The sequence below is a fragment of the Camponotus floridanus genome, unplaced genomic scaffold, assembly GCF_003227725.1.
Source record: "Camponotus floridanus strain SB8 unplaced genomic scaffold, Cflo_v7.5 scaffold421, whole genome shotgun sequence".
In the NCBI taxonomy this organism is placed as follows: Eukaryota; Metazoa; Arthropoda; class Insecta; order Hymenoptera; family Formicidae; genus Camponotus; species Camponotus floridanus.
The window spans coordinates 4761-21706 of record NW_020229572.1 but is presented as its reverse complement, the minus strand read 5'-3'; the positions used below and the strand labels follow the sequence as shown (position 1 = coordinate 21706).

The 16946-nt window shown below is 42.3% G+C and overlaps 1 protein-coding gene across 1 annotated transcript; it reads left to right on the top strand.

Annotated features, from left to right (window-relative positions):
* Positions 1-297: 297 nt before the first annotated feature.
* Positions 298-1017, top strand: LOC112639003 (the record flags this gene model as incomplete). Its single annotated transcript, XM_025411723.1, has 2 exons — positions 298-740; positions 822-1017. Coding segments are annotated over exons 1-2 (639 nt in total), but the record flags the coding sequence as incomplete, so codon positions are not given.
* Between the last annotated feature and the right edge of the window lie 15929 nt (positions 1018-16946).

The window sequence follows — 16946 nt, the reverse complement described above, 5'->3', positions numbered from 1 at the left end:
CTCGAGGATGCCGAAGACATCGTGCTCGAGCAAGTGCAAGACGTTCTAAAAAGACACAACAGTGTAAAAGTAAATACTATATTCAACGGTGAATTTGTGTCAGGTGATAAGCGCGCGAATAAAAGTATAAATACGAGAAACTGTGAACTCTTTCGCACATTGAATTTACGCGAGTGGTTCGAGCGCCGCGTTATCGAGCCCACTTTAGCGTCTCTGGAAGAGTTTCAGGAACGCGATAGCGGCTGGGCATTGTCGCGAATACAGAATTTGACTGTTAATGTAAATAAATATAATCCAATGCGCGCGGGATGCCACATTAAATTGTCGCGGGAGATTATGATGAAAAGAGCGGTAGTTAACGTACAGTCTAAAGACAATGCGTGTTTCGCGTGGGCAGTGGTCGCCGCTCTATATCCCGCAGAAAGAAAGGTGGAACGAGAATCATCGTATCCACCTTACGCGACAGTGCTGAATCTCCGGGACATTGAGTTTCCAGTAACTTTAAATCAAATTAAAAAATTTGAACTCGCGAACAATATCTCGATCAACGTGTACGGCATCGAAGATAAGAACAGTATCGTCCCGATACGTCTTTCGGAGCAGAAGCGAGATAAGCATATGAATCTGCTATACGTGGAAGACGGCAACAGCGTCGGACATTTCGCGTGGATAAAAAATTTATCCAGGCTCGTGAGCTCGCAACTGAGCAAACACAACGGTCAAAGATATATCTGCGATCGGTATGTATATATTAATATAAAATAATTATAATTTATATAACAAATTGTTCTAATTTTTATTAAAAAATTTTTCTTTTACAGATGCCTGCATTATTTTAGTTCAGATGACAAGTTGCAGTCGCATACGGTCGACTGCGGGGAGATGAACGACTGCGCTATCCGGTTGCCGAGCGACAAGGACAAGTGGCTCGAGTTCAACAATTACAACAGGAAAGAGCGGCTTCCATTCGTCGTGTACGCCGATCTGGAATGCGTTCTGACCAAAACGGAGGAAGAACAACAACAACAAAAATTGTACCAGCATCATCGGGTATTTAGTATAGCGTATTATATGCATTGTTCGTACGATGAATCTTTATCGGCGTATCATTCGCGTCGTAGCGTCGATTGTATGATTCGTCGAAGATCTTAAAAATTTAGCGATTCGCGTTAAGAATATTTTAACGACCAATGTCCCCATGGTTAATTTAACGTCCGAAGAGTGTGAAAAATTTCACAACGCCACTCAATGTCATATATGCGAAAAGCCGTTCGCGCAAGACGATACACGCGTTCGCGATCATTGTCATCTGACCGGGCGGTACAGAGGTCCCGCGCATTTAAATTGCAATTTAAATTACAAAGAATCTTTTTGTATTCCGATAGCTTTCCACAATTTATCCGGTTATGATTCACACTTTATTATCGAGGAAATAGCCACAGCATTCGAAGGGAGCGTCGAGTTACTTCCGATAACGAAAGAGAAATATATTTCTTTTACAAAAAATGTCGACCTTAAGGAAGGCGATTGGAAAAATAATGTAAAATTACGCTTCATCGATTCGTACAAATTTCTTACATCGAGTCTCGACAAATTAGCATCTTATCTAGACAGAGATAAGCTCAAAATTTTAAAATCGAAATTTGAAAATTTATCCGCGGAAAATTTTAGTTTATTAACACGGAAAGGCGTCTTTCCATAATACGTCGACTCGGTAGATAGGTTACGAGATACGCGTTTACCACCGCGCGAATCGTTTTACAGTTCCTTGACCGGTGAAACTATATCCGAGAGCGATTACGCGCACGCCGAGAACATCTGGACGCGATTCTCCATTCGAACGCTGGGTGAATATAGCGACATGTATCTCAAAATCGACATATTGTTATTAGCAGATATTTTCGAAAATTTTCGCGATAGCTGCATCAAAAGTTACGGACTCGACCCCGCGTATTACTATACTCTCCCCGGATACACGTGGGACGCCATGTTAAAGCATACAAAGATCACGTTCGAGTTGCTTACAGATATCGACATGGTCATGTTTATAAAACGCGGTATACGCGGTGGTCTCAGCCAATGTTCCAACAGATATGCGCGCGCTAATAACAAGTACATGCGACAATCATACGATCCATCGAAATCATCGTCGTACTTGATGTATTTTGATGTTAATAATTTATACGGATGGGCAATGTGTCAACCGTTGCCTTACGCCGATTTTCGATGGGTCGATGACGCGTCGAATTTTGACGTATCATCTATAGCGTTAGATTCGCTCACGGGGTATATCCTCGAAGTCGATCTCGAGTACCCACAACATCTTCACGATACGCACATCGACCTACCGTTTTGCCCGACGCGCGACAAGCCGCCCGGTAAGCGGGAATTCAAACTGCTCGCAACGTTATACGATAAGAAGCGTTACGTGATATACTACCGTAACCTACAGCAGTGTACGCGTCACGGCCTTCGTGTGACAAAAATACATAGAATTTTACAGTTTTCTCAATCTCCGTGGCTTCGAAATTACATAGAATTAAATACACATTTCAGAACACTCGCGAAAAACGATTTCGAGAAAAATTTATACAAATTAATGAATAATGCTGTGTTTGGTAAAACGATGGAAAATGTGCGGAATCGTGTCGATGTAAAATTATTAACAAAATGGGACGGCGCGGAAGCAATGATCGCGAAACCGAATTTCCACAGCAGAAGCGTTTTTTCAGAAAATCTGATTGTGGTAGAATTGCGTAAACTCGAGGTGAAATTTTACAAACCGATTTACGTGGGTATGTGCATACTCGACATATCCAAGACGTATCTGTACGAATTTCATCACGAGTACATATTTCCTCTGTATCGTGACAAATGTAAGATCATGTACACCGATACGGACAGTCTCGTATATCACATTGAGTGCGCGGATGTCTATGTGAACATGAAGCGCGATATCGCCAGATTTGACACGAGCGATTATGCGATGGACAATGCGTACGATATACCGCTTGTAAATAAAAAAGTACCGGGTCTGATGAAGGATGAAAATAACGGTGCGATAATGACCGAATTCATCGGGCTCAGGGCAAAGATGTACGCGTTACGAGTGGACGGAAAGAAAGACACGAAGAAAGTTAAAGGCGTCAAAAGTAATGTCGTAGCGCGTAATATAACCTTCGAAGATTACACGCGGTGTTTAAACGAAGAGATCGAAATGACGCAACAGCAGTCGTGTATAAGATCGAAATTGCACAAAGTGTATACCGTTCGCGAGACGAAAATTGCTCTGAGTCCGTACGATGACAAGCGATATATCGTACCTGATTCGACTGACACGTTACCTTGGGGACATTATAGGATACCTTTGTAAATACATGTATATATTTTATTTATTACTGTATATATTTTGTATTTCATGTAGTTTTATATAATACACATCTTACACATTTATATTTTATGTAACGCATATCTTACATACTTATATTAAGAATATATATATATATATATATATATATATATATACAGGGTGTTCGGGCAGATCGGGGCCAAATTTTAAAGAGTGATTCTTCATGATAAAATAAGATAAAAATCAAGAGTAAAAACATTTCGACGGAGGCTTCCTTTTTTAATTATAAACGTTTAAAGATTTACATAAAAGGCACGGCAATCCGCCTGAGGCACGGCAATCCGCCGATCTCGGACGTGCGTAGGTTACATCGCTAAAATCGTTACCAAAATATACCGTGACACATAAGTACAGAAGCTTACCTCGTAGCAGCTGATGTAAAATCTGCGATATTCGACACGGCAATATTTTACTCCATACAAATCTGCTCACATAAATAATTAATAATATTTCATAGGGTATTGTTCTTCAACGGTAGGGCAATTGTTCTTCCGCGCGAATGTCCACACAAAAACTCACAAACACGAATGTTCACCAAAAATATTCATTGCACTTTTGTTGTCTGTATAATAACGTAGAAGAACATTATAATAAATGTTCAAAATGCCCACCATTCTGTTGTACGCAGAGTTCGATTCTTCTGTAGAAATTTTGTCTTATTTTTCGGAAATCCATCATTACGTGTTGTATTATATTTGATGTAAATATAATCCTTTGTTGTAATTCTTCCAATGTTAACACCGGCGTAGAATATACCAAAGTTTTTAGATGACCCCAAAAAAAGAAATCGAGGGGATTCAAATCAGGAGAGCGAGCAGGCCAAGGGATAGGTCCTCCTCGACCAATCCATTTATTTCCAAAATTATTCGTTAAATATTCGCGCACAATTCCAGTATAATGTGGTGGTGCACCGTCATGCATAAACCACATGTCTCTGCGCACTTGTAGCGATATATCTTCTAGAAGTTCAGGCAACTGAAATTGTAAGAAGTTCATATATACCTGTCCTGTCAACCGAGGCAAAATAACAGGACCAATAATTTTATCACCAAGAATTCCTGCCCAAATATTAGTAGAAAATTGTCGCTGAGAATTTGTTTCTATCAGTGCATGTGGATTTTCGTCGGCCCAGACGTGACTATTATGAAGATTCACTATGCCGCATCTATTAAAAGTTGCCTCATCAGTGAATAATATTTTTGATATAAAATCTGGGTCTTCTGTAATTTTAGGCAAGATCCACGTACAAAAATTAAATCTCCTTTCAAAATCTCTTGCTTCCAATTCTTGCACTCGCTGATAATGATACGGATGCAATTGTTGCTCTTTTAAAATAGTCCATACAGTGCTGTTACTAATTCCTTCTATTCGTGCAATGTTTCTTGTACTTGTGCAAGGATTTTCTTCAATGTGTCGCAACACTCTTTCTTCTAAGTCCAGATCACGTTGACTGTATTCACCGAAATTCCTAGCTTTTAACATTCCAGTATCCCGCAATCTCTGATCGATTCTTGTGAATGTTTTTCTATTTGGCACATTTCTATTTGGATATTTTTCTTGATAAATACGTCGGGCTTCTGTAGCATTACCGTTTGCTTGGCCGTAACATAAATGCATATCCGCAAATTCTTGAAAAGTATAATTCATTTTTCAAAATAAAATGAATTATAATATACACGAATGAAAATGTACACGAACGAAAGGAAAGACAGAAGAATGTATTTAAAACAAAAGATAGAATAGAATTATTGACGATACATGACGCCTAACAATAAATTACGAATTGCTATGCGAATTAGATTTCAATCAGCATTTTACATACATTATTCTCTTTACATAAATATATTTTTCTTGCAATATATTGCTTTATGTTTACATTTATTTCAAAATTTAAATTTTATTTGTACTTAACTCATTAGTTACCTGAATTTTTAGAAAATATATCTCTGCAAATGTGCAAAAGTGTGATTTATGCATTATGTGATTTGTGCACCACATTATATTATGATAGTGTGAGAATATTTAAGAAATAATTTTGGAAATAAATAATAAATAATTTCTGTATATTCTATGCCGATGTTAACATTGGAAGAATTACAACAAAGGATTATATTTACATCAAATATAATACAACATGTAATGATGGATTTCCGAAAAATAAGACAAAATTTCTACAGAAGAATCGAACTCTACGTACAACAGAATGGTGGGCATTTTGAATATTTATTATAATGTTCTTTTACGTTATTATGCAGACAAAAAAGTGCAATGAGTGTTTTCACTGAATATTTGTGTTTGTGAATTTTTGTGTGAACATTCGCGCAGAAGAACAATTGCACCCTATAAAACATTATTAATTATTTATGTGAACAGATTTGTGTGGAGTAAAATATTGCCGTGTCGAATATCGCAGATTTTACATCAACTGCTAGAGGTAAGCTTCTGTACTTATGTATCACGGTATATTTTGATAACGATTTTAGCGACGTAACCTACGCACGTCCGAGATGGGCGGATTGCCGTGCTTCAGGCGGATTGCCGTGTCTTTTATGTAAATCTTTAAACGTTTATAATTAAAAAAGGAAGCCTCCGTCGAAATGTTTTTACTCTTGATTTTTATCTTATTTTATCATGAAGAATCACTCTTTAAAATTTGGCCCCGATCTGCTCGAACACCCTGTATATATATATATATATATATATATATATATATATATATAGTATTATTGAAAGAAATATTAATAAACATTGTATATAAATTAAATCATATTGTCCTTATTTATCCAAGAGTTGTGCGAATTGTCAAATCCTAGCCATTTCACGTAAACCTCGTCACCTCTCCTGCGCAGTACTTTCTCCACGAGATACACGTCGGGATAATTCGCGCGATGCAACTCGTGCTCGTAGAACGCTCCAGCGATAGGTTTTTTGCGATAATCCTCGAGTAGATAACTCACGGGATTAGTATGCTGCACTTTTACAATTTTAAACACCTCGGTTGTCCAATTTGGCGTGTAACCCTTCTCGAAAACTGTCTTGTACTTGCTAACGCATACCGAGTCACCTACTTTGAATTTCGCCGGACCCGCGATATTTACACGGTTGTATACAGTAGCCAAGAGTCTCTCGGCGATCGTGGGGGTAACGTCGACGGGTCGCATACCGATCGTTCGATGCTTGCGCGCGTTGTAATCCGATACGAGTCCCGGCAACGCGTTAACCCACTTGTAAGATCCGTTCAGCGTAAACATCTTCCACATGTCCTCTTTTAGCGTGCGATTGAATCGCTCGACGATCGATGCCTTCAATACCGAATACGTAGAATAATGATTTATGCCGTGTTTTTGCATAAGCCGTTACACATCGGCGTTATAAAATTCCTTCCCCATGTCGGTCTGTATGTTTTTCGGACACCTCTCGCTATCTCGAATTATCTCGGCGATAGCGTCAGCTGTTTCGCTCCCGCCTTTACTCTTGAGCGGTACGGCCCACGCGTGCTTGCTCAACGCATCGATGACTGTGAGTATGTAGTTGTAACCTTTGTTGAAACGAGAGTACGCACGCATCTCGACAATGTCGGCTTGCCACAGATCATCGTATCCCCGCACTATTACGTGTCTTCGGGGGAAATTTTTTCTCGCCGGTGCGTGCAGTTCGTTCACCAACTGCCGTTTCTCTAAACTATGTTGTTTCTTCGCTTCCCCGGTTATTCCCGATCGTCGGCCCATCGTTGTTTCGATTCGTCGATCGAATTAGCCGTTCAATAGCCGTTCGTAGCCGTTTAATAGTCGTTCAATAGCCGTTCGTAGCTGTTGCTGACCCGTTCGATTGCCGTTTATAGCCGTTCAATAGCCGTTCATAGCCATTTAATAGTCGTTCAATAGCCGTTCGTAGTTATTGCTGACCCGTTCGATTGCCGTTTATAGCCGTTCAATAGCTATTCAATAGCCGTTCCTTAGCCGTTTAATAGTCGTTCAATAGCCGTTCGTAGCTGTTGCTGACCCGTTCGATTGTCGTTTATAGCCGTTCAATAGCCGTTCAATAGCCGTTCCTTAGCCGTTCACTGTCGTTCGATTACCGTTCAATTGCCATTCGTAGCCGTTCAATAACCGTTCAATTGCCGTTCACTGCCGTTCTTGATCCCTTTGTTGTCGCGATTGACCCTGTTGACAGTCGTTTTTAAGCAGTCCGTAGCCTCGTTCGCAGTCGTTTCTGACCCGTTCGTAGCCTCGTTGACAATCGTTTTTTGACTCGTTGTGGACTTGTATGCCGCCTCGTATGTAGCCGTTCCTGACGTGTTCATAGCCTTGTTCGCAGCCGTCCTTGAGATGCTTCCTGCTCGTAGCCTCGTTCGCAGTTGTTCTTGAATCGTTCGTAGCCTCGTTCGAGACCGTTTCCTCTTCGATTACTGCCACTCATTATAACTCGATAATCGTCGGATAATCATTCGTAGCCGTTCGGTAAACCTTTCTAGATATTTCATAAGTGTACAATAGCCGCTCCTAAGCTGTTCACTACAGCACATTACAGGTTGATAGCCGTTTCTGAATTAGCGTTAATCGTACGAAGCTCGTTTATCGCAGCCTTCAAATCTCGCAGGTCCTTCTCGAACGCAGTCAGCTTCTCGTCTGATTCTTTCCGTTGATTTTTCAACGTTTTAACGCATTCTTCCACGTACAGTTTGTTGACCGCATCGGTATCAGCCTCAGGTTGCGCTACACGGCGAATCTTGCGTAACCTCGCGTCATAGTCCGTTGCGACGCGACACAGAGCGTTTTGACGCAAGTAACTCGTCACCAATTTACCCCAAAGATCGCTCGTGCTGATTTCTTCGTTTCTCCGTTCGAATAATCCAAATTTGTTGATAGGCATTGTTTTTCGATGCGAGTGACGTCGATCGACTGATTAGTTTCGTCGAGGCGCCGTTTAATTTATAATAATGCCGGCTTCGCGGAGTTCCTCTATGATCGACAAGATCTCGTTGTCGTGAGCGTTGTGGCCAGCTCGACGCGAAGCATCGAGCAATCGCAGGCGATCCACTAGCTCGTTGGGATCGTCTCAGTGCACGTAATCGATCTTATTGTCGGTTAGCGTCATCGCACGAGGCGTGAATACTCCCGTTCCCGTTTATTTCTTTTTCGATTCGAAGGACATCAACGGCGCGATTATTTGTTTATACTTGTATCCCTTGTTGCTCTTTAATTGATCTTGCGCATCATATTGACGTTTATGTGCACTCGTCGCCATCAATATGCTCTTATATTTTTGCACATCGTCCTCAGTGTATACGACGTCGTCGGGAATTCTCTTGAAGATCAACTCGTATAATCCCGGTGTACCGATGTATCTCACATTGTCTATGATTATAGTGTCATCTTTGTCAATGTCGAATCGTTTGTTACCGAGACGCATTCCATTCTCGTCGAAATAGACGCCGTACACGTGATCGATCGCGTTTTTTCTTTCGTCGCCGCTAAGAAGAGCACCCATGTATTTTTGCCCCAGTGATCCCAAGTGCTCTCGTAACACTTCTTGACCTTCCGATGTTTGTAATCTGTTTCGAACGGATGTTTCGAGCTGGTTGCCCGTGGTTTCGAAAACTTCCGTTTGAAACTGGTTTTTTTGGGATTTTTCGAGAACTTCTTCGATTTCATCGAGTAATTTGGGTATCCTGGATTGTACGGTTCTCGTTGTCCCGGACGGTGTAGAGGTTAGCAGCGGTTCATCCAATGTACGCGGCGTCAATAAACGTTTAGCCTTCAATCGTTTCCTCTTTTTCGGTGTCGCATCCTCCTCTTCCTCCTCCTCCTCCTCCCTGTATCGCTTGATGGGTAACGTTTTAATTATAGCGTCAGCGTTACTCTCCGGCTCGTTTTTCATCGCGATTGCGCTAGAGTTGTCGACGATCTTTTGCAGTGGCTCGATAATAGGTCTAAAATGGGCCGTGACCGCGATATCTTCGTCGATCTTACCGGTCTTCAAAGCGCGATGTTTCTTGCGGATGGATTCGCTCGTTTTCTCAATCTCCCGCGCAATCTTTTCACGCTCGCGAATATTATCGTTTCCAGCCATGTTGACGGAACGTCGAGCGTTTCACCCTTCTCGATGGAATGTCGACAGCGACTAATCGTTTCGAGGTATCGCGAACACGTTAAATCTTTTTCTGCATCGCCCGTTCGTAAGCGCGCTGTCCTTATCAATCACTAGAAATCCATACTTTTGCTGCCAAGTACGGCATAATTCACTGAAATCCTCGTACGACATGTCGGTATTCACGTGATCGTTGTAAACGTGTTTCAAATTTGTACCGTCCTGTTTAAACAAGATCAGCAGGTTCGCGTTGTCGCGTATAAGATGTTTCGGGATTCTCGCGTACGTCTGACAAAGATAGAAGCAGTCGACGTTCGAGTGACGACCCATTGAGAAGTACTCTCTTATCGTATCTTGCTTGTCGCACGTCACGTCATCGAAGATAAAAATCGAGTTTGGACATGCCTCGCTCGGTGGAATGACGTCACTGTTATTCGAGAACGTAAAGTAGCCGATTTCGTCGATCGGCGTCAATAAATTCTCCAGATATCGATATTTCGGCTGTTGCAACGACTTTGAGTACACGTACACGTTCTCGAAACGTACACCATGTGGACTTTCCAGTAGACTTATCAAAACGTTGGTTTTACCACAATTCGAGGGACCGCAAACGATCGCGTGTATAGTAGTCGGTAACATCGTACCGTGTCTGCGCATCTCCGCGTTGTCCACCATCGAGCGTAATCTGTCGTCGCAATTCGTCACGCGTATCGTCAAAGGCTGTCGTACGAACCGCATGTTTTCTGTTTCGATCCAATTTTGCGAATGATCGCAAGGGGGAGGCCTATTTATAGAGGTGTTGCGACTCGAAACCGCTCAGTATCAAAAATGTTTCTCCTTCTGTCGGACGAGAGAGACATTCTCGGACTTACCGCCAAACAGCTGCAGTATATTCCGAAGATTCTTTTACTGCAAAATTTCGGTGATTACGTCGAACGATTGTGGGACAAGCTTCCTGAATATATAAAGGCTGATCCGGAGGTTCGACAATATCGTTCGTGCATGCGACATTACAACCAGCCGTGGCAGCGAACGCACATCGACGGTTCGCCTCCGTTGATAAAAGATTGCTACGTATGTCAGCGAGAATCGTAAGAGGCAGCGGTCTCTTAAATCGTGCGATAAACGCACTTCCGATTGAATTCCATATTCCCGGCTATCAGTTTTGCGACCCAGGCACGCGGTTGCGGAAGCGATTAGCCAGAGGCGATCGAGGTATAAATTTATTGGACGCGGCGTGTCGCGAACACGATATAGCGTACTCTCGGAGCAACGATCTCACCGAGAGACACGCGGCGGATAGGATACTCGCCGAAAAAGCGCGAAATCGTATCGGTGCGAGAGATTCGACTCTCGCTGAGAGAGCCGCCGCCACAGCTGTCTGAGCGGCGATGAAAGCCAAGACGAAGCTCGCTATGGGCCTGAAGAGGACGAAGACGAAGAAGAAAACTGTGAAGAAACGGATACTTCCGGTAGCGAAATGCGGCGGCGTATTGCCGATTCTACCAATGCTGGGTGCGCTCGGATCCCTGATCGGCGGAGCAGCGGGTGTAGCGAAGGTGGTAAACGACGGAAAAGCCGCGCAACGTCAGATGCAAGAGATGCTACGTCACAATCGCGCCATGGAAGGTCGCGGATTATATCTCGCTCCTTACAAACACGGACGAGGAGTCTCAACGAGAAGAAGAAAAAAAAACGTCAAATAGACGTTAAAAATGCCGCAGGGTGCAACTACCAACGTACAATTGCTAAAACTGGCGAAACGTATGCGCATTCCATATTTTAGAGGTGTTTTCATGCGCGACTCTTTACCGATCGGTGGTATTTATCAAAACGAGAACGGCATCGTAAATTTAGATAGCGTCGAAGGACCGGGTACTCATTGGGTAGCATACGCAAAGAGAGGGAATCGCGTCGTATATTTCGACAGTTTCGGCAATCTTCGATCTCTCAAGGAACTTGTGCGATATTTCGGACGAAACGTAACGAAGATACAATACAATCACACGCCTGTTCAAACTAACGATCAGAGCATCTGCGGACAATTGTGCTTGCAATTTCTTCGAACGGTCGATGCGTGCGAATTTAAAGACGGATATCGCGCTATTTAACTCAGTATTCGTTAAACAGTTTCGTCGACATGTCTATGACATTCACGTTGACTGGGAAGAGTAGCGTTCTCGCGGCAAACTTCTTTCCTACTGTAGATTTGAGCGACGATGAATACGAACTCGGTCTAACGGATTTTGAGACTTATCACACGATACCGAACGTGAATTCCTCGAATAATAAATTTTACTTTGGCAAAGACGACGCGGAAATTACGATTCCCGAGGAATCGTACGAGTTGCGAGATATACATGAATTTTTGAAACGTGCAATTTCACGGAAACATCGCGATAAGAAACACATTGACGACGGTGACTACGAAGATGGCGAATATCCGATAGTGCTCCGCGCTAATTACAATACGATGAGAAGCGAGATCAAATGCACATACAGATTAAACTTTAGCAAACCCGACAACATTGGATCGCTGCTAGGATTCTCGAATCGTATTCTCGAGCCGGGAAAATGGTACGAATCGAACATGCCGATTAACATTATCAACGTTAATATTATCCGCGTAGAATGTAACGTGACCGCGGGCGCGTACAACAACGGAAAACTCGTTCATACGATACACGAATTTTCACCGAGGGTGCTGCCGGGATATAAGATATCGGAAACGCCGGCGCAGATCATTTACTTGCCGATCATCGCGCGGAGCATTACGGATTTAACGTTACGCGTTGTCGACCAGAACGGACGATTGCTCGATTTTCGAGGAGAAGAGATCACCGTAAGATTGCACGTACAACGGCTGCGGCGATAACGTACGTACGTATGCGACGTATGAGATGCTCGTGTTGAACGGATCGAAAGACGCGAGAGATAACGCAATCTTTACGAAATCAGCGACACCAACAACATCAACGTCGATATTCGCTAATATCCAATCATCCGAGAAAAAGAAACTCAGCGCATCGAACGTTGCGTTTTTGCAATCTTTGGGATTCGCGGTGCGAAACAGCTGAACGATGACAGACATTCTCAACATCGGTGACGAACCAATCTTTGACGATCGTATCGTCAAGATCGAGACTCACGCGTACAACCCGTTCGCCAATACAACGTTCGGACACAATGAGGAGATAAGAATACCCATACAACAACAGGATCTGTATACGCTGCCGCATGAGAGTTTCCTATACATCGAGGGACGACTAACGAACAAACCACCAGCTGAAGGAGAAAATGAAGTGATAATGGGAAATAATTGCGTCGCATTCATGTTCGAGGAGATTCGATACGAACTCGACGGTGTTGAGATTGATCGCAATAGAAACGTAGGAATAACTACTACGCTCAAAAACTATGTAACGGTATCATCCGATAGAGACACGATTTTGAAAAATGCTGGCTGGGAGGTGTTTACCTACACGAATGGATATTTCAATTTTTGCATACCGCTCTACATGTTGCTGGGATTTTGCGAGGATTACAGACGCGTGGTGATTAACGCTCGTCACGAATTGATCTTGATACGATCGCGCAATGACGACAATTGTCTGCATGGAAATTCGGCGCAGGAGCCTGTGATCGACATGTTCAAGATACAATGACGAATGCCTCACGTGCTGTTGAGCGAAATCAAAAAGTTGTCGATGCTGCGTACTCTGGAAAGCGGACGATATCTCAGCATGGCTTTTCGCTCGTGGGATCTGTACGAGTATCCGCTATTGCAGCTTACAACCAAGCATTCGTGGGCCATTAAGACTGCGACTCAGCTGGAGAAACCACGATACGTTATCTTCGCTCTGCAGACTGGTCGGAAGAATGTCATGCCTAAGGATGTGAGTCGATTCGACGACTGCAAATTGATCAACGTGAAACTCTATCTGAATTCGGAATATTATCCGTACGACGATATGAATCTGGATTTAGATAAAAACAGATATTCCATTCTGTATGATACGTACGCACGCTTCTGCAAGAATTATTACGGATACGAGTATCTCGAGCCGAGTCTCAACGTCCTGAAGTTTCTACAACACGGTCCGTTCGTGATTATCGATTGTTCTCGACAAAACGAATCGGTCAAGAGCGCAACTGTGGATGTGAGATTGGAATTCGAGTGTAAGGAGAACGTGCCGCCGAATACCACTGCGTACTGTCTCATCATACACGATCGCGTGATCCAGTACAATCCGTTGACCAACGTTGTACACAAAATCACCTAGGCGATAACATCGACAGAAGAGAGAGAAGGAAGAAGAGCATGATATAAATCAAAGTCTTGCGAGATGGTTTTAGAGTTTTGTCGTTCCTCTCGACTGGCGTATCGAAGAGAGAGAGATCTCGTCATGTCCGTACCAACGTTTGTGGATCTGCAAGGATTTATCGTTGGGAAAAATTTTGTTGTGAAGAAAGCGGCAGTCTTGAAAAAGGGATACGTTCTATCGCATTACTTTTTCGCAAGTCCCGTACCGTGACACACGCTTACAAAATCTGAGCGATGTCAAGTCTCATGGCTGATTAGAAATCATCACGGATTACAATGGGAAGACGGAAACGTTCCGTATGGCTTGGCTCAGCGTGCGATTACAACAGCTGTCGTTGGTAAAAATACATGAAGAAGAAGAAGAAGAAGAAGAATCGTCTGTCGTGTACGTCAAAGGACTTGAAAAGCGAAAATGGCTGGCCGATATACTAGACGATGCGGGGAACGGCTATATTATTGAAACCTTGGATTACGAAGATATCGATGCTCTAAATAAATTAGACGATACGAATAGTATGCGATGCGGAAAACATGTTAAGAATTGCGCATTACAAAATGTATTCAAAATATTTAATTGGTGGTCGCGACGCCAGAAAGAATTGTGAGAAAAATAAAATATGTAAATTTTAAATGCGTTATCTCTTATTTCCCCACCCTAATCCTTTGCATGCGTTTCTAAGAATTCTTTTGTTCGAGCGCCGCCTCTCTCTTATCCTAAATTCCAATGCGTTAGAAGCATTGATCCCCCACCACTACATTATACTTTTGGTATAGATGAGCGTCGGGTATAACCGATTAATTCCTGTAATTCCGACCAGTGTCGCGTTAACCGCTCGTGGATTCACTTTTCATAACCTCCCAGAGAAATGTACTACGATGAAAGAAGCAGCAGCGGCATCGGAAGACACGTGAATAATTACGTGCCGAGTCGTGATAAAACTCCATCGTTTGAGAACAAATACGACGAGTAAGTTTCGTTTAACATTTTTTTCTATTTTTCTATTTTTCTATTTTTACAAATTGTATTATTAGTATTACTTAATTTTAATTTTTCCCGTAGCATTTCGTCGGAGCGTCGTGCGGTTCGTATACTAGGCAGACGATACGCATTGACAGCTACGGAATTCAAATTCCTCGAAATCGGTATCAACGTGGGTCCGCCAAGTTACGTGGAGATTGTCATAGATCATCGGGGAAAGGGATTGATATTATCTCTCGAAACGTGGAAGGGACTCTGCGAGCAACGTCGCAATATTCTAAATCTCCTTCGGAACGACTCTCACGACATGTATAATTTTATAAGCGTTGGACCGCTAACAGTGCGAGTTCGTATGATTAACAACGCTAAACTCATAAGTCTCGAATCTTCGAACGTATGCATGATGATGGTCGAATCGACGTTACACCGTATGCTCGATCTCGATGATTGCATAGATGTAACTTTTGATCGATTGAATAAAGTGATCGAGACAGTTGATGTCAAATTTACGCAATTCTCCAATATCGCGTCCACTGTAACGGATCCTAAAGAAGTATCAAATGTAATACGTGCGAGTGGCGCTTTCAACAAGCATCAACTCGTCGATTGCGAGCTGGCGGCTTTAGCTTTTAGCCCATATAATATGTAAGACAAAAATATATAAAAAACAAGAATAAAGAGTTTTAATAACATGATAAGAAAACTAGCGTCTACGAGCCACAGAGGATGGTAAATGCCTGAAAAATTCTTTTTAATTGTACGCGAAATTTTAAACGAAAAACACGGCATATGCATATATTTTACTTGGTGCATTTAACCAAGATATAGATTCTCATTTTTGAGAAATTCTATACAACCCTCTTTACCCCCCTGAAGAGACGTAGACGAGAAAAATATCGGGGCGAAGTCGCTGAATCGGGAATCGAACCCGAGTCTTTCGCTTGCCGGGCGACTGCTCTTACCACTGAGCTATTCAGCCCTACACCGATACTACCCTCGTCCATTTGTTTATAACTATGGACAATGAAACGCGATCATTTCAGCTAGCGCGTGAATTAAATTAAATCGAAAGGAATTAGGCTCGTTATATATTCAATAACATGATAAGAAAACTAGCGTCTACGAGCCACAGAGGATGGTAAATGCCTGAAAAATTCTTTTTAATTGTACGCGAAATTTTAAACGAAAAACACGGCATATGCATATATTTTACTTGGTGCATTTAACCAAGATATAGATTCTCATTTTTGAGAAATTCTATACAACCCTCTTTACCCCCCTGAAGAGACGTAGACGAGAAAAATATCGATTTAATTTAATTCACGCGCTAGCTGAAATGATCGCGTTTCATTGTCCATAGTTATAAACAAATGGACGAGGGTAGTATCGGTGTGGGGCTGAATAGCTCAGTGGTAAGAGCAGTCGCCCGGCAAGCGAAAGACTCGGGTTCGATTCCCGATTCAGCGACTTCGCCTCGATATTTTTCTCGTCTACGTCTCTTCAGGGGGGTAAAGAGGGTTGTATAGAATTTCTCAAAAATGAGAATCTATATCTTGGTTAAATGCACCAAGTAAAATATATGCATATGCCGTGTTTTTCGTTTAAAATTTCGCGTACAATTAAAAAGAATTTTTCAGGCATTTACCATCCTCTGTGGCTCGTAGACGCTAGTTTTCTTATCATGTTATTGAATATATAACGAGCCTAATTCCTTTCGATTTAATTTAATTCACGCGCTAGCTGAAATGATCGCGTTTCATTGTCCATAGTTATAAACAAATGGACGAGGGTAGTATCGGTGTGGGGCTGAATAGCTCAGTGGTAAGAGCAGTCGCCCGGCAAGCGAAAGACTCGGGTTCGATTCCCGATTCAGCGACTTCGCCCCGATATTTTTCTCGTCTACGTCTCTTCAGGGGGGTAAAGAGGGTTGTATAGAATTTCTCAAAAATGAGAATCTATATCTTGGTTAAATGCACCAAGTAAAATATATGCATATGCCGTGTTTTTCGTTTAAAATTTCGCGTACAATTAAAAAGAATTTTTCAGGCATTTACCATCCTCTGTGGCTCGTAGACGCTAGTTTTCTTATCATGTTATTGAATATATAACGAGCCTAATTCCTTTCGATTTAATTTAATTCACGC